The 18,132-nt window shown below is 52.5% G+C and overlaps 1 protein-coding gene across 1 annotated transcript; it reads left to right on the plus strand.

Annotated features, from left to right (window-relative positions):
* The first annotated feature begins 6,628 nt into the window (after positions 1 to 6,628).
* LOC125167823 (proline-rich receptor-like protein kinase PERK2) lies at positions 6,629 to 8,633 on the plus strand. The gene is made up of 2 exons (XM_047862574.1): positions 6,629 to 6,800; positions 7,903 to 8,633. Exons 1-2 carry the CDS (start codon positions 6,760 to 6,762, stop codon positions 8,300 to 8,302), a joined length of 441 nt encoding a protein of 146 aa, XP_047718530.1. The 5' UTR covers positions 6,629 to 6,759; the 3' UTR covers positions 8,303 to 8,633.
* Positions 8,634 to 18,132: the final 9,499 nt, after the last annotated feature.

Consider the following 18,132-nt stretch of genomic DNA (forward strand, 5'->3'; position numbering starts at 1 on the left):
GCTTCAGATTTTGTGACTCCCTCTCTCTCTGCCCCTCCCCCACTCACGTTTTCTCTCTCTCTCTCTCTCTCTCTCTCTCCCCCTCTTCCTCCCTCTCTCTTTCTCTACCTCTCAAAATAAGTAAACATTAATTTTTGTTTAATTATTTGGACCTATTTACCTGTCTACCTAAATTCTTTATGTCTCCAAAGTTCTCTGTAGATGACATTTCCCCAGATGTCAACACTGGATAATGAGCCATATTAAGCATCTGCTTTGTGTGGGGGGGAAGTTCTAGGTGATGGGAATACAGCAGAGAACAGAACAGGTAAAGATCCTTCCATCAGGAAGCTGGCCTTCTAATGGGGGTGGGAGGGGGGCGTTGCTTCCTTCTTTGTGCTTTTCTGTATTGCCTGTTTTGTTTGACAACGAGCATGTATTATTTTTATAAAAGCAGCGGTCATTACCTTCACACACACACACACACACACACTTCAGATGATTCTTCTAGACAGCCAGAGTTGAGGACTGCTACATTTCATTTGAGCCATTGACACTCTAGTGTGAATTACATTTTCAGGAAGACAGTGTGAGGAACCAGAGGCTCTGCGGGTCCCAACCCAAGCAGCCAAATCCTCGGAAAAACTGAAGAGGTGAGCTGCTCCCCGAGGAATTCAGCCTCTCTGGCCTGGAAGAACCATTGAGCTTGTCTCCCAAGCCCCCCTTGCCAGGGGTTCCTGTCCCTGTCCTAGGATCCTAAGCCAGTGAAACAGATGCGTGTTCTAACTGGCACTGGACCCAGGCAGCTGGGGGCCCAGCCCAGCCTTGACGAGTGTCTGGGACAAGCCTGACAGCCAAGGCTCTCCTCCTTCCCGACTTGGGAACCCCATCTGACTCCAGTACCCTCATCTGCTCTCACTTCTTGGGTGGAGCCCTAACTCCTGCCCTTTTCCATTTGCACCCTTACTTTAGCCCCACTGGCCTAAGCTCCCCTTCCCCACACCCCCGGGCCTTTGCACATGCTTTCTCCTCCACCAGAATCCCTTTCCCACCTGCCTTCCCTTGCCCCAGATCCCAGGTCTCTCCCCTGGAAGCCTTCCTGACATACTCCCAAGCCCAGAGGGCAGGCACCCGCCACCGGCTATGAGCTCCCCACAGGCCAGCAAGCATGGCTCTCCTCGTTCCTGTGGCCTAGTGACCACATAGGGTCACGGTCAAGTCTTCCTCTTGAGGTCGTTGAAAGGAGTAAAAAGTGCACGTTTCTATTTTAAGGTTTGTTAAAAGAATGCCGATGAGTGTGAAGGAGGAGGGGGAAGTGAAAGAGGGAATCATCAAGTCAGGAAGGGAAGGGAAGTAATAGGAAATGGGGAGAAAGGTCTCACTTTCCTGGAGCCAGCTGAAGGTCTGTGGGGGCTGCAGGGTCAGACAGGGCTGAGTCCCAGCGGGAGCTGCCGTCTCGGCCGCCCACACCCCCCAGGGCCTCGGGAGGCACCGCCACCCAGTGTCCACCATTCCCACAGAGCCCCCCAGATCACGCTCTGCTCACAGGGCAAGTGAGCGCGTCTCCAGGGCAAGTCCCAGCACCAGTGGTGAACTGAGGTCACCCCACCGCTAGCAGTGCTGGGGGGGACCTCAGGGCAGGCAAGGACGAGGGCTGTGGCTGTCACCACCGTGTGGCCTGACGTGCCTCCTCCGCCCTCAGAAGTAGTGGCGTGAACTCTTCCTCTCAGGGGCGTGTCGTCTGCTGTGGGGGCGACCTGGGGAGCCCAGCCCAACACCCGAAACACTCACAGAGCATGTGACAGGCAGGGCACATCTCCTGCCAGCAGACGACTCGCAGCGCCTCCCTGAGCCCGGCCCTGCCCCTGTCTGCACCTCTGTCTTTCCCACTAGGCAAAATTTAACTTTGTTAAATGCTTATTTATTAGAGAGAGAGAGAGAGAGAGAGAGAGAGAGAGAGAATGAGTGGGGGAGGGGCAGAGAGAGAAGGAGTCAGAGGATCCAAAGCAGGCTCCTTGCTGAAGGCAGACAGCCCAATGTGGGGCTCCAACTCAGGAATCGAGAGATCAGGACCCAAGTTGAAGTCGGACGCTTAATTGACTGAGCCACCCAGGCGCCCCATATTCACCATTTTTTTAAGTTTATTTATTTTGAGAGAGAGAGAGAGAGAGAGCATGGGGGAAGGGGGGGCAGGGAGAGAGCATCCCAAGCAGACTCCACTCTTGTCAGCGCAGGGCTCGATCTCACAAACGGTGACGTCATGACCTGAGCCTAGATGGAGTCGAGTCAGAGGCCTAACTGACTGAGCCACCAGATGTCCCAACCTTGATCTTTTTTTTTTTTTTTTTTAATTTTTTCAACGTTTATTTATTTTTGGGACAGAGAGAGACAGAGCATGAACGGGGGAGGGGCAGAGAGAGAGGGAGACACAGAATCGGAAACAGGCTCCAGGCTCTGAGCCATCAGCCCAGAGCCCGATGCGGGGCTCGAACTCCTGGACCGCGAGATCGTGACCTGGCTGAAGTCGGACGCTTAACCGACTGCGCCACCCAGGTGCCCCACAACCTTAATCTTTTTAAGGGCTCTTGAGGACTCTGCTGAACGGACACTCAGGATCACCAACCCCCTGCTGTGGCACATGCAGGTTATTTCCAGCCTTCTGCAAAGCCGAGCAGTGCTGTGAGGACATCCCTTTGCACGGCGGTGTGTGGAGAATAAATCCTCCAAGGGCTCTGCGAGGTCCCACAGGTGAGATGCCGGAGGATGCAGATTTTCGAGGAGGGCCCCTCACCAGGGACCGACCGAGATACTCCCTCCAGAGCCAGCCAGCTCCCAAGAGCGGGTTCCCCAGAGAGAGACCGCTCAGGAACCCCAACAGGTGTTCCTTTTACAGGTGGATCCGTTGTTGTGGTTGTCCTTGTCGTTGTTTTGGCCGGGGGGGCAGTGCTGGGCTCCAGCCCTAACTGCAGAAGGTACAGAGCTGGTCTGGGCAGGTGGTTATGCAAATCAAACAAGGAAGTAGGGCTCAGGGGAGCAGAAGGGTTGGCTCTGGGCTCCCTGCCAGGGAAGAAGCTGAACTAGGCTCATCCCCTCTCCCTGCAGGAGGCCTGAGGGGTTCAGGAAAGGGCCCATGGACCACCCACTCCCAGGGGAATGGGTCCTGCCATGGCCCTGGCCCCTCCGTTCTATCCCCTGTGTTCCTAGAAGTCCCTACAGGGTGTCTCTGTTGAGCTCAGAGTCCAGTATGGACAGATACTATAATAGGACGGCCGTTTCCTTCCCCTGGGCCCAGGCTGGCATCCCGGTTGCCCACCACAGTGCCCACCAGTGATGTAGGAACGTCCAATGGGGCCTCCTTGGTGCCTACAGCTCCCGGGGCGCCCATCCCAGCCCCAATCCCTCAGCGTGACACTGTCTCCTTAACCGTGAGTTCCGGGACAACAGAGTGGGTCACAGGGGCCCAGCAGGTGGCAGCTGCCCAGTGCTGCCTGTCACTGAACATCCTGACCAAGTCACACTGGCCGGGAGCTGCTGGTGCCTGGCTGGCTGAGGGCCCCCCACCCCCACCCCCGGCAGGGCCTGTCCGTGGGAATGACGAGAAACAGGGTTCCTAGCCAGAGCTGCCGGCAAAAATCAACGAGAGGGAGCCCACCCCAGAGCCTCAAGCTAACCAGGGCCTGCAGGCCAGTCCAGGTGAGGCCGGAGGAGCCCAAGCCAGTCTCCTTCAGATGCTGCATCCATCTCATAGCGTTCCAAATTGGAGATGCCAGTTTCTTTGCCTTTTTTTTTTTTTTACGTTTATTTATTTATTTTGAGAGAGAGAGCATGTGCGTGAGGGAGCACATGAGTAGGGGAGGGACAGGAAGTGGGAGAGAATCCCAAGCAGGCTCCACACTGTCAGCACAGAGCCCCACGGAGGGCTCAAACCCACGAACCCTGAGATCATGACCTGAGCCAAAATCAAGAGTCGGATGCTTAACCGGCTGAGCCACCCAGGCGCCCCTCTTTTGCCTTCTTTTGAACATTTCAGGCCTCTTTTAGCAAATTGATTTAAGGCCTCTTGCACCTAGGATTGGCAATTCTGATAAGCATTTGTGGAATCCCCCCAGGTTTCAGACACAAGGCTGTTGTGTCCCTGCTCGCCTCTGTTCTTGGTGAGCTTTGCCTGCATTTGTGCACAGAATGAGCTCATTACACAAAGTGGCCTGTGCTCCCTGATGAGTGAGGGATGCCTGCCTCAACGGCAGTGTCGGATGTGATGGATTCCACCACAGAAGTGCATTTAGTTCCCCTGCACACACACCAATCAAGGTGACACCGAGTCATGCCGTCCCCGGTTATATGCACATCAACACTTGACAATTGATCACCAGCATGTTTTCATTTGACTCCAGCTGCCCCCACCTCTCATGAGTCGGGGCTGAAAAATTCGCCCATTTCAGCAGCTCCTGATGGTCTGGGCTGATAAGGATCCGGGTCAGGCTACCTGTTACTCACTGCCTGGTGCTGAGAACAAGCCTCCAGGTCTTTGCACATGTGTCTCTCTGCCCAGGGAACCTCTTATTATCAGCCCTTAAAAAAAGACACAGACTCATGACTGTCATATAAAACTGAACATGTGTTAAAGTTTATTAAACTCCTAAATCAATGGGGGAACCAGGCACATGTTATTACCAGTTCACAAGAGAATCTGAAGAACAGGCACAATTATCGATCAGGAATATTGAAATGAACACGCAAATGAAGGCAACACTGGGGAGGGAAGTCAGTTGGTGTTCTATGAGACGGGCCAGAGTCCACAGGTCTGTAACAAGAATAATTTTGCATTACTTATCTGTAATTTGCAGAGTTGTAAAATAGCCCTCATAGAATGGAATCAGATAATCCAAGAGGTGTTCCCCAAGAGTCAAGATAATGCATCGCTTTTCCACAGGTGTACAAATACTTCCCTGCAATCCCGACCACCGGGCCACTGAACCCCCATCTTGTCCAGGAGGCCCCCCTGGCTCCCAGCGTGGATGGTGCCATCCACTGGACTCCTTGAACTTTTTTTCTTTAATGTTCAGTCCCTTGAACTTTTTTTTTTAATGTTTGTTTACTTTGAGAGAGAGAGAGAGAGAGTACACACACACACACACTCAGCGGAGAGGGGCAGAGGGAGAGAGAGAATCCTAAGCAGACTCCATGCTCAGCACAGAGCCTAACTTGGGGTTTGATCTCCTGAACCGTGTGACCATGACTTGAGCTGAAATCAAGAGTCAGATACTCAACTGACTAAGCCACCCAGACACCTCTTTCTTTTTCTTTCTTTCTTTTTTCTTTCTTTCTTTCTTTCCCTCCTTCTTTTTCTTTCTTTCTTTCCTTCTTTCTTTTTTTTCTCTTTCTTTCCTTCCTTCTTTTTTTTCTCTTTCTTTCCTTCCTTCTTTCTTTCTTTTTTTTTTTGGGAAGGGGAGGGGCAGAAAGGGAGAGAATCTTAAGCAGACTCCTTGCTGAGCTTGGAGTCTGACATCAGGCTCCACCCTACGATCCTAGGATCATGACCTGACCCGAAATCAAGAGTCACATGCTCAACTGACTAAGCTACCCGGGTGCCCCCAGTCCCTTGAACTCCTTATCACACTGTTCTGTCTCCCCCATCGGTCTTGTAAGATGCTTAAAATCACCACTTGTGTCTACCTCTGATTGCGAGGGAGCACTAGAGGTTGAGTAGATGGTTGAATAGATGAATTAATGAGAGAACAAAGGGGTAACGGCCTAAAACCAGGGGGTCGTGGAGCACCGCTGTAAGACAGGCAGAGACCTGCAGGTTGTGGAAGTGTGTTGGTTTCGAGATTGATCTTACTAAGGGCCCCTCGGATAATACAGCCCCGAGAGCAAACAAGCTCAGAAGTACTAGGTTAAACACGAACGGGTTGTTTGCTTCTCCCCTTTCACCACAGCACTTCCGACAGCCTCTACCGTATCGAAGTCCCCCGTGAATGTCTCAGAAGGAGCGGGCAACATCCCGGCGTCTTCCGTGCTTATCTGATGGCGAAGCAGCTCTTTAAAAATGAAGGAAAGATGAGGGTTCTGGAAAATTCACAATGAGAGAGACCAATTTAATCCAACCCTCCTGATTTATGGAGTGGTGCAGACGTCATTACTGCCTGTGTCAGAGTGCCAGCCCCAGCGTTAGAGCTCCTGTGTGGCTTTCGACAAGTTCCTTAACGTCTCCACACCTCAATGGCTCCATCCATAAAACGGGACTAAAGGGGCACCTGGGTGTCTCAGTCGGTTAAGCGTCCGACTTCGGCTCAGGTCATGATCTCCCGGCTTGTGAGTTGGAGCCCCGTGTCAGGCTGTCTGTGCTGACAGCTCAGAGCCTGGAGCTGCTTTGGGTGCTGTGTCCCTCTCTCTCTGCCCCTCCCCCGCTTGTGCTCTGTCTCTCTCTCAAAAATAAATAAACATTAAAAAAACAAACCAAAACAGGACCAGAAAGAGAAATCGCCTCAAAGTGGCTGGCGGGGGGCGGGGAGGAGGTTAAATGAATTTCTGGGAGGAAGACTTGCAACATAGAGCCTGGCACAGTCTGTCCTCAGTCAGTGGTAACTGTGTCACTATTACTTATAAAAACACGAGGTGCCATTTATTGACTTGTCTTTGTATCATCTTGCTTGACCCTCACTTCAGCTGAGACCAGATGAGGAGGATAAGGCCAACGAGGACAGCACGCTCGGGAGGTGAACTCACAGGCCCACAAGGCCCTGCAGCTGGCAGGGGGCCAAGGTTCTCCGACCAGGCATGAAGCCCGAAGAACGAGCCAGCCAAGGGCTTGGCATGAAGTAGGTGCTTAGTAAAGACTGGTTTCTTCTATTCCTTCCTCCTTCCCTTCCAACAGCCATCTGGGCCCCCAGTCAGGAGGTCACCTCTGGCCAGGGCTGTGGTAGGACAGACAGAGCCCCAGGCCGGGCCTGGCCTTCTCCCCCACCAGCTGAGGTGCCCCCTTCCATTTCTTCTTCTCCTCCTCCTCGCCACGCCCCCTGCCTCTGTGTGCCCGCTCAGTTATCTGGTGACTCGAGGACCCCGGGAGTCCCTCTGTTCTCCTCAGCCACCCTGGTGACAAAACAAAGGAGGAGCTCAAAATCAGCCTTGATTCAGTGCATGAAGCCCGTGGCCTGGGCTTGAGTGGCCCTGCCAGGCCACCTGGGGCCGTCCACGGGCGCCACACAGACCCACACAGGGCCCCACGCCAGGCCCGGCCAAAACTGTCGCCCCAGCTGACGGCTTGCTCAGGGAAATGACTCAGCCCAAGTGCTCAGATGCCCTGTCCACGTTTTATGAACTAAAGGTGTTTTCATAACAACTGGGGGTGATGAGCCAGCAGCAGGCTGTAAACAGAGCAATGATCTGGTTGAAACGCCCAGGTCCGAGCCCCCGCCCACAAGCAGGGCCTCCGAGGTTGTCAGCTTCTCCACAGCGGTGCTTCCTTCACGCCCAGGTGGGGCCACGGGCCCCTGGGCTCGTCCTGGCAAACAGCACAGACTCCCAAAATAACGTGGAGACGCGCCCAGCCGCATCTGTAACCCAGGAGGGAAGCGAGTGACAGAGCCAGACCCGTGGCCTAGATGCCTGCTTCTGTCCTTCCCGGATGCCCCGGGGCCTCCTGTGGGACCGGAAGCCGTCCATGAGCCAGGGTCCTGGGACCAGAACTCTGGGAGGCCCAGCCCTGAGCTGGAGTTCGCAGGGCAGGGAAAGTGTACCTCGCCTCCCACAAGGACAGTGCCGCTGGGGGTGTGTGACACAGGTGCCCTAGAACAGCAAATGGTGTGAAACAAGGAAGGCGGTCCTCAATCCTCCCGGGGGATTCTAGAGCTGCCAGAGGTGAGACAGCACGGCCTGCTCATTCACCCTGCCCCCACCCCTGCTCTTCCTTCCGTCCCTCAGGGCACTTTGGGAGGCCTACCTGTCAGCCGTACCCCAGGCTTACCCATTCCATCCTCTGCCCAAAAGCCAAGCAGTCCTCTTCGATCCTAACTTTTCCAACCCACGGCAAGTCCCGTCCACCTTACCTCCAGCCACTTGGCCGCCGCCACCCACGCCCAAGCTGCTCGCCTCTCGCTTGGACAGCCACCCTGCCTCGCTGGGGTCACCTCCTGACCCCTCAGCCTTGGCCTCTAAAATCCGTTCTCCACTCATCGGCACGACGGTGCCACACCATCTTTCTGAGGCCCCACCCACACCCCACCCGCCTTCTTGGCCTCCACCAGATCCTGTCAGCTATTCAAGCTTTTTAAAGAAACTGAGCACAGCAGCTTTGGCATCAGGCTATGAAGAGATGAACTGAACAGGAGGAGAGCTCAGAGGCACAACCATGCATGAAGGAGAACGTGTGCTTGTGACGGAGAGACACCACCAACGGGTGGGGAAAAGACTCATACGTGGTGTTGAGACAGTTGTGATCCATATGGAAAAAAAGTAAAATTAGATCCCCACCTCAAGCCACACACACACTCCAGGTGGATTCAAGGCCTACCTGTGAGTGACAAAAGTTTAATACGTTTAGAAGAAATTCCAGGAGAATATTTTTTAAATTAATTAATTCATTTTCTTTTTAACATCTACATCCAAGTTAGCATCTAGTGCAACAATGACTTCAGGAGTGGATTCCTCAGTGGCCCTGACCCATTTAGCCCATCCCCCCTCCCACACCCCCTCCAGTAACCCTCTGTTTGTTCTCCATATTTATGAGTCTCTTCTGTTTTGTCCCCCTCCCTGTTTTTATATTATTTTTGCTTCCCTTCCCTTATGGTAATCTGTTTTGTCTCTTAAGTTCCTTCTATGTGTGAAGTCCTATGATATTTGTCTTTCTCTGACTGACTAATTTCACTTAGCACAATACCCTCCAGTTCCATCCACGTAGTTGCAAATGGCAAGATTTCATTCTTTTTGACTGCCGAGTAATACTCCATTGTATACATACCACATCTTCTTTATCCATTCATCCCTCAATGGACATTTGGGCTCTTTCCATACTTTGGCTATTGTGGATAGTGCTGCTATAAACATGGGGGTGCGTGTGTCCCTTCAAAACAGCACACTTCTGGGGCGCCTGGGTGGCTCCGTCGGTTGAGCGGCCGACTTCGGCTCAGGTCATGATCTCGCGGTCCGTGAGTTCGAGCCCCGCGTCAGGCTCTGTGCTGACAGCTCAGAGCCTGGAGCCTGTTTCGGATTCTGTGTCTCCCTCTCTCTCTGACCCTCCCCTGTTCATGCTCTGTCTCTCTCTGTCTCAAAAATAAATAAACGTTAAAAAAAAAAATTAAAAAAAAAAAAAACAGCACACTTGTATACCATGGATAAATGCCTAGTAGTCCAATTGCTGGGTCGTAGGGTAGTTCTAGTTTTAATTTTTTGCGGAACCTCCATACGGTTTTCCAGAGTGGCTGCACCAGCTTGCATTCCCACCAGCAGTACAAAAGAGAACTTCTTTCTCCGCATCCTCGCCAACGTCTTTTGTTGCCTGAGTTGTTCATGTGAGCCATTCTGACAGGTGTGAGGTGGTATCTCATTGTGGTTTTGATTTGTATTTCCCTGATGATGAGTGATGTGGGGCATTTTTTCATGTGTCGGTTGGCCATCTGGATATCTTCCTTGGAGAAGTGTCTGTTCATGTCTTTTGCCCATTTCTTCACTGGATTATTTGTTTTTTGGGTGTTGAGATTGATAAGTTCTTCATAGATTTTGGATACTAACCCTTTATCTGATATGTTGTTTGCAAATATCTTCTCCCATTCTGTTGGTTGCCTTTTAGTTTCGCTGATTGTTTCCTTCACCATGAAGAAGTTTTTTTTATCTTGGGGTGCCTGGGTGGCGCAGTTGGTTAACCATCCGACTCTTGATCTTGGCCCAGGTCATGATCTCACAGTTGGTGAGTTTGAGCCCCGCATCAGGCTCTGTGCTGACGGTGCAGAGCCTGCTTGGGATTCTGTCTCTCCCTCTCTCTGTCCTTCCCCTGCTTATGCGCTCTCTCTCTCAAAATAAATAAATAAACTTAATAAAAAAAAAAAAAGAAGTTTTTTTATCTTGATGAGATCCCAATAGTTCATTTTTGCTTTTGTTTCCTTTGCCTCTGGAGATGTGTGGAGTAAGAAGTTTCTGCAGCCAAGGTCAAAGAGGTTTTTGCCTGCTTTCTCCTCAAGGATTTTGATGGCTTCTGTCTTACATTTAGGTCTTTCATCCATTTTGAGTTTATTTTTGTGTATGGTGTAACAAAGTGGTCCAGGTTCATTCTTCTGCATGTCTCTGTCCAGTTTTCCCAGCACCATTTGCTGGAGACTGTCTTTATTCCATTGGATATTCTTTCCTGCTTTGTCAAAGATTAGTTGGCCGTTCGTTTGTGGGTCCATTTCTGGGTTCTCTATTCTGTTCCGTTGATCTGAGTGTCTGTTTTTGTGCCAGTACCATACTGTCTTGATGATTACAGCTTTATAATACAGCTTGAAGTCTGGGATTGTGATGCCTCCTGCTTTGGTTTTCTTTTTCAAGATTACTTTGGCTATTCGGGGTCTTTTCTTGTTCCATACAAACTTTAGGATTGTTTGTTCTAGCTCTGTGAAGAATGCTGGTGTTGTTTTGATAGGTATCGCTTTAGGAGAATCTTTTTATGATGTCAGGGGAAATAATTATTTCTTTTTTATTTATTTTTACTTTCTAAATGTTTACTTATTTTGAGAGACGGAGGGGCAGAGAGAGAGGGAGAGAGAGACTCCCAAGCAGGCTCCGCTCTGTCAGAGCAGAGCCCAACACGGGGCTGGAACTCACAATCCAGAGATCATGACCTGAGTCGAAATCAGGAGTCACACACTTAACTGACTGAGCCACCCGGGAACCCCCGATTTCTTTTTTAAATAAACTTTTTGTTAATTAACAACATGCATAAAGAAAAGTGCATGTCGTAAGTATGCGGCGTGATAAAATTTCACAAAATGAACCCAGCTTTGTACCCAGCACTCAGGCCGTGAAAATAGGACACAGCCAGCAACCTGGAAAGCCCCCTCATGCCTCTCGATAAGGAAGACTATCCTGGGTACAAAAAGTATCAGCCATAAAGGAAAATATTAAATGAGTCTGATAACATTTACATTCAAATCTTCAGTTCAACACAAAAACATACCACAACCAACACGATAAGATAGGCCCACAATCTGGGAGGAGATGTTTATAATACATACAACCGACAGGAGATTAGTTTCCAGGACATGTAAATGACTTCTGCAAATCAGAATAGACAGACAACCAACCCAACCGAAGAGTCAGCAAAAGTTGTGAGCAAACGCCTCACAGAAAAAAAAAAGTCCATAAGGCCAACCACAGGAGAAGAGATGCTGTTCCTTACTGATATCAGAGAAATGCAGATTACAACAATAGCAAGATATTCTGTCTCCCCCATCAGATTGGCAAAACTTAAAAGAAAACAAACAAGGGGCGCCTGGGTGGCTCAGTCGGTTAAGCGTCAGACTTGATTTCGGCTCAAGTCATGATCTCACGTTTTGTGAGGTCAAGTCCCATACATCGACTCTCTGCTTGGGATTCTCTCTCTCCCTCTCTCTCTCTGCCCTTTCCCTACCCATGCGATGCTCTCTCTCAAAATAAATAAATAAGGGGCTCCTGGGTGGCTCAGTTGGTTAAGCATCCCACTGCAGCTCAGGTCATGATCTCGTGGTTTGTGAGTTTGAGCCCTGCATCAGGCTCTGTGCTGACAGCTCAGAGCCTGGAACCTGCTTCAGATTCTGTGTCTCCCTCTCTCTCTCTCTCTGCCCCTCCCCTGCTTGAACACACACACACTCTCTCTCTCTCTCTCTCAAAAAATAAACACTAAAATAAATAACATAAATAAATAAACTTTAAAAAAAGGCAAAAGAAACAAACAAAAAACTGCTGCTACCAAATGTGGACCCCAGCCTCAGACGTGGCTGGAGGAGGAGATCGGGAAGGCCCCCTCCTCTCTTAGCCCCGTGGTCACTACGCTCTTTTGCTACAAAGCATCCGGCAGCGCCCGTGGCCCCTGACCTCTGACCCCAAGCTCGTAGGGGTCTCCCGTTCAAGGGAACAACTGTTAACTGGCCTCATAGAGTCTGTGGGCCAAGAATTGGGACAGGACCCAGAGGGGAGAACTGTATCTGTCTGCCACACCTGGGGCCTCAGCTGGAAGATTGAAAGCAGAGGCTGGAATCCTGAAAGCCCTTCACTCCTATGAGGTGATTGATCAGCAGAGACCTTGGCCTGGCATTGGCCAGAGCCTCCGAGAGGCCCTGCCAGGGACTTCCTGGCACCGTGGCAATGGGTTCAAAGGTCAGGAGAGACTTGGGGAGAGAGAGGCTGAATCCTTATTATCTTTACGACCTCGCTGTGGAGGCCACACACCATCGCTCCCGCCACAGTTTATTCATCAAGGCAGCCTCAAAGGCCTGCTCAGGTTCAAGAAGAGGGACTGACTCCGCTTCCCGTGGGCGAGGTTTCAGGCCACGTGGGACTGAAGAGATTTCTGTGGCCACTTTTAGATGGTAGACATAGGAAAACCCTAGTATTTAGAGCCAGGACTGAGTTGGGGCAGAATCACAGCACCCTGAAGGCCTCTCAGGGGAACCAGAGGCAGGGAGGCCGCGAGGAGGCTGCCGCATGAGGCCAGGCCTTTGTGAGGAGGGGCCGCTGGTTAAGAGGAGGGGACAGAACTGCAGGTGAGGCCACTGATCACTTCAGCTCGGTCACCAGTGCGGCAAGTCACTGTCCTCCTTGGGGCTTACCTGTATTACCTACAACATGAATGAGATGAAAACATTAAGGCAGGAGGGCTCCCGTTCTGTTGTGGACCCTTTGAGAATCTGGTAGAAGGAATGGAATGCTCCCCTCGGGGGAAGACAAGTGCGCTCAGGCACAGGCATAAAGAGCTAGCCCAGGGGTGCCCGGGTGGCTCAGCCATTGAAGCATCCGACTTCGGATGCACCTGAGTGTCTCAGTCGGTTGAGCGTCTGACTCTTGGTTTCAGCTCAGGTCGTGATCTCACGGTTTGTGGGTTCAAGGCCTGCGTCACACTCTGTGCTGTTAGCGTGGAGCCTGCTTGGGAGTCTCTCTCTCTTCCCCTCTCTTTGCCCCTCCCCTGTTAGTGCCCGCACACTCTCTCTCTCAAAAATAAGTAAATAAACATTTAAAAAAGAAAAAGAAAGAAAAGAAAATCTCTTCAGCTGAAGACCTCCCCTTGATCTCATTGCCCCTAGTGGGGTCACGTGAGCAGTCCAGCATCAGTGAGGATGAAGACCGGAGGGTTGGCTCACGGGTTCTCAACCAAGGGCCAGAACTGCAGCTCAACAGGGTGTTTGGAAATGTGGGAGGGACGTTTCAGGTTGTCACAGTGGTCGGTCCTTTAGTGGAGGCGGGGTGGGGCACCGCAGCACAGGGAACAGTTGTACCTGAAGAACGTTCCCCCGGAAAGGCCACGAGCATTTTCAACTCCGAAGCTCTTGTGGTGTCTAGAGTGGAAGCAATGGAACAGAAAGGGCTGGGAATGTGGGCCAGTCGGCCAGCCCAGGGGTGTCTGCGGCCACCCTCCCCTCACAGGCTGCTGCTAGGGGCACGGGTAAGTGCTCAGGCCGATGCACACGCAGATGTTAGCATCTGGAGAGCGGGCCCGCGGCCAAGGCAGAGAGAGAACCAACTGTAGGACCAAGAGGTGATGTGTGCGGGGACACACGTCTCCGCTCATGCTCTCGTTTTCCTTGGAACTTCTTGCCTGGCCCTCAGGGGGCCGCCCAAAACGTCACCACATCCTGCTGTGTCATGCCACATCCTCCGGTCAGTCCCCAAAGGGACCCTGACTCAGCAGCAGACACAGTGGGGCAGGTAAAAGGAAGTGGGGGAAACGTCACCGTTACCATGTCCTTCCGCCTGGCCCAGTTCCCGGCAGGCAGGGAGCCGCCACCCCCCTCCCCGGGGTGGCGGGGGAGCCCAAGCTATGGCTCGGCCAGCGGGCCGGCTTGGTGGCTGCCAGGACCTCTGTCACCTTCGGGATCAGAGGGCTGGCTCTGATCCCTGAGCCAGAGGGAGGAGGTGTCTCCCCAGCCTGAGGGACGGAGAACCAGATCTCACCCTTTGGAGGAGTGGACCCGGCCCCACTCCTGCCTGAGGGTCCCCAGCCCCGGGCGGAGGGCGGGTGCGTTGACAAAGTCTGCCCCCTGCTCAGAGCGGGGGCCTAAACAGCCGGGCCCCGTGGACACTGTTTATTTCTTTGTTTTATTTTATTTTTTAACATTTATTTATTTTTGAGAGAGAGAGACAGAGCATGAGCAGGGGAGGGGCAGAGAGAGAGGGAGACACAGAATCTGAAGCAGGCTCCAGGCTCCGAGCCGTCAGCCCAGAGCCCGACGCGGGGCTCGAACTCACGGACCGCGAGATCGTGACCTGAGCCGAAGTCGGGCGCTCAACCGACTGAGCCACCCAGGCGCCCCTCCGTGGACACTGTTTAAAGGTAGCAGGTTTTGTTGTTGCTACCCTGATGGTAAAAGCAAATCGTGTTCACAGTTGAAAAGGTTGAAAGGCGCGGGGAAGAAAATAAAAATCCAGCCTCAAGCCCGTCACCCAGGACAACTGCCCTCAGCCTGTTGGTGTATTTCCTTCTAGTTCTTTTTCGGTGCATGTATATGAACTTCATTTATCTGTACTATTTTATAACCAGTTCCTTTTTTTTTCTTTTAAAAATACAGTATGGGCCAGGGGCGCCCGGGTGGCTCCCGTCGGTTAAGTGTTTGAGTTCAGCTCAGGTCATGATCACGCGGCTCATGGGTTTGAGCCCCCGCATTGGGCTCTGTGCTGACAGCTCAGAGCCTGGAGCCTGCTTCCAATTCTGTGTCTCCCTCTCTCCCTGCCTGTCCCCTTTTGCACTCTGTCTCTCTCTGTCTCTCTGTCTCTCTCTCTCTCTCAAAAAATAAACAAACATTAAACAAAATTTTTTAAGAAAATAAAATTACAGCCTGAGCCATATTGTTGTTTGAAAACACGATACAGACAAAATGCACAGCCGGCTCGTCCTTCTCCCACTCAGTGCCACCAAAGTTCCCATCCCAGCATTGCCCGTGTGACGTGGGTGGGCACAAAGGAGCTGAGGTCACTGAGAAAGGGCCCTTGGGAAGCCAGAGGTAAGGAGAGTCACAGGCCTCTCCTTGCCAGAACCTGCTTCCAAGCAGGAGATTCCCTGACCTACCTACCTGGTCCCCAGCCAGCCGGCCACAGGGGGAGTTCCCTCCACGAATGTAAGGGGCCCTTTGTCTGCAGCTCTTGCCACAGACCGTGGGCACCAGGGGCAGCCGTCTGGGGACTTCTGGGCCGCTCTGCAAATCCAAGAGAAATCCATTTTCTCACCCTCCAAGCTTGGCCAAGGTATATCAGTTCCAGTGACTAGAGAGCCAGTTGTCAGGTGGCCTGTTTCCCACAGGACGGTGTGGGTCACAGGCTGGGCTCTCACAGCTGGACAAGTCCTCAGGTAATTCCAGCTGCCTTCTTTCAGCACCTGCCATGTGCGGGGCATTGTGCCAAGCATTTTATAGAATTAGTCCATCCCATTCTTGTGACATCTCGGCAGGGAGGTATCATTATCCCCATTTAATGGATGAAGAAACTGAGGCTCAGCAAAGTTAAGTCATAGGTCAGCTTCCTCATCGACGGATCAGGCATGTGAGGCCAAGAGAGCAGAGACGGCCTGCCCAGGATTGGCACCACCCTAAAGCAAGTCCTGTCCCCTGGACTGGGCCAGGCTGCCTCTGTCTGAGGGTCCTGGGCAGTTGGCCCCCGACACAGGCCAGGGACTAAGGTTCAAAAGGACACGTCCAGCCAGCAGCCATGTTCTGGGCACTGAACCTCCCCAACACCTGCCCACCACAGCCCTGCTGACCCAGGGAGCCCAGAAAGTCCAAATTTAATAAGGCCAACCCAAGCACCCTGGGATTTCACATTCTGCACTTGGTGGCAGATAGACCCGGAATGCTTTCTTCCACGGGGCACGGGGACATACACGTGTGCCGTGTCTCCCGCACCAACTGTCCCGTCACAGGTGACAGCTTCTGGGTGAGCAGGGAGAAGACCAGCGCTCCGGACCCACTTCTCCCCACCAGCATCCAGCGTGACCTTGGCCGGGTCTCACTCCCTCTCTGAGCCTCGGTTTCCTCATCTGAGGCATCCTAACCCCGTGATTGTCGCACGGCAGGCGAGGTGAAGACAGTTCTTCGGCTCCTCCCTCAGGGACGACTCTTCTGCCAGCGGAGAGCCGCTACGTTTTCATTCCGCGTGCGGGCTCCGGTGGGTTAGCGGTGACCGGAACATGGTAGAGAGAAGGATCCCACGGCCTTGTGGCAACGGATTAGCTGGGTCTGCCGCGAGCGAGGACACAGACGCAGGGGGCGGGTGTGCTGTGCGTTTGCCATACCTGTGATCCCCCAAGTGTCCCAAGTGAACCCTCAAGGAGTTCCCCGAGTGCGCCCCACAGGTGACATGCCCCAGTAACCCCGTTTCTGTGCAGATGGACTCCTTGGAGAGATTACGCAGCTCTTGAGAGGGGATTTTGCCTTGGTGCGTGTTTCTCGTAGCCACTTCCTGTCTCAGATAACTGGTTCTCCAGTACCTGCGCCGGGGTGTATCCGTGAAGTCACGCTCCCTTTGATCTCTTCGACGCTGGGGACTCCTGTCATGGAGAACAGGGCTTTCGGGCCACCTCCTTTCCTGGCAGTGCCCCCACTTCTAAATGCCCCCATTACCACTTCAGCTCAGGTCACGATCTCGCGGTCCATGAGTTCGAGCCCCACATCGGGCTCTGTGCTGACGGCTCAGAGCCTGGAGCCTGTTTCAGATTCCGTGTCTCCCTCTCTCTCTGACCCTCCCCCATTCATGCTCTGTCTCTCTCTGTCTCAAAAATAAATAAACGTTAAAATAAATAAATAAAATAAATGCCCCCATTACCAAATCTCGCCATCCCCCCATGACCCGTTCAGGGCTGACACGCAAATTTGGGCCTGGTTTCTGTGGCTCACGTGGTCTCTCCAGTGCCAGAGCTCCAGACATCATGGCTGGTGGCTGGGACGTGGCTGGTGACGGGGGGATGGCCTGACCTATCTCAAATCAGTCCAGCCGGTGAGCGTCTGGACTGGCTTCCGTCCACCTTTGTCACCATTTGCAGGTCTCTGCCTCCTGGGGCAGTCTTGTTTGGCTCCGATAGGTGACTCCGCTCCACCCTGTTTCCCAAGCCTTCTGGGTCAGAGGGCTCCCCACCCGGTGCTGGGCACCAAAGGGAAAGTCCTGTGCTGGTCAGTGGCTCTAAATTGCAGAGGACGCCTCTGAGTCGCAGAGAGCATTTTGCAGAGCGTAGGAATCTCACCTCCACGCAGCGCGCACCGTCCCGCAACTCGTCCGGGAACGGGTGCTTAGTTTGTTTGCACTGAGACGCCTCCAGAGATGGGGAGCCCATTGGAAAGGATTGGAAATTCTAAAGCATCTTCTCTTTCTTCTTTGTGCCTTTATGTAGACTCAGGTTTTCTACCACGATGAATGAAACCATTCATTCACCAAATATTAATATTTTATTTATTTTTGAGAGAGAGAGAGAGAGAGCCAGTGGGGGAGGGGCAGAGAGAGAGAGAAAGAGAGGGAGACACAGAATCCGAAGCAGGCTCCAGGCTCTCGAGCTGTCAGCACAGAGCCCAATGTGGGGCTCGAACCCACTAGCGGTGAGATCATGACCTGAGCCGAAGTCAGACGCTCAACCGACTGAGCCACCCAGGCGCCCCTCATTCACCAAGTATTTATGGAGGGCCTACTGTGTGCCAGGCACTGTTGTAGCCCCTGGGGATAAGCAGTGAACAAAACAGACAAAGCCCCTGCCCACATAGAGCTGACAATCTAGTGAGGGAAGAACGGCAATACATCAACCCGTAAGGAGAATATAGAGTCTGTCCAGTGGTGAAAAGTGCATTGGAGAAAAATGAAGCAAGGAGAGGGGGATGGAGCACGCATTTGCATGTTAACATACTGTAGGCAGTGAAGGCGATGGTCGAGCAAAGCCCTGAGAGAGATGAGCATTGTGCAAGAGAAGTCCAGCTGGAATGGCCAGTGCAAAGGCCCTGGGGTGGGAGTGCTGTT

This window comes from Prionailurus viverrinus, chromosome B3 (assembly GCF_022837055.1).
Source record: "Prionailurus viverrinus isolate Anna chromosome B3, UM_Priviv_1.0, whole genome shotgun sequence".
NCBI lineage: Eukaryota > Metazoa > Chordata > Mammalia > Carnivora > Felidae > Prionailurus > Prionailurus viverrinus.

Excerpts from the sequence above, each read along its gene's own strand:
- LOC125167823 (XM_047862574.1), top strand. The coding sequence starts at position 6,760 with ATGAAGCCCGAAGAACGAGCCAGCCAAGGGCTTGGCATGAA. Across the intron at positions 6,801-7,902 it reads AGCCAAGGGCTTGGCATGAA|GGCACTTTGGGAGGCCTACC; the intron begins GTAGGTGCTTAG and ends TCCGTCCCTCAG.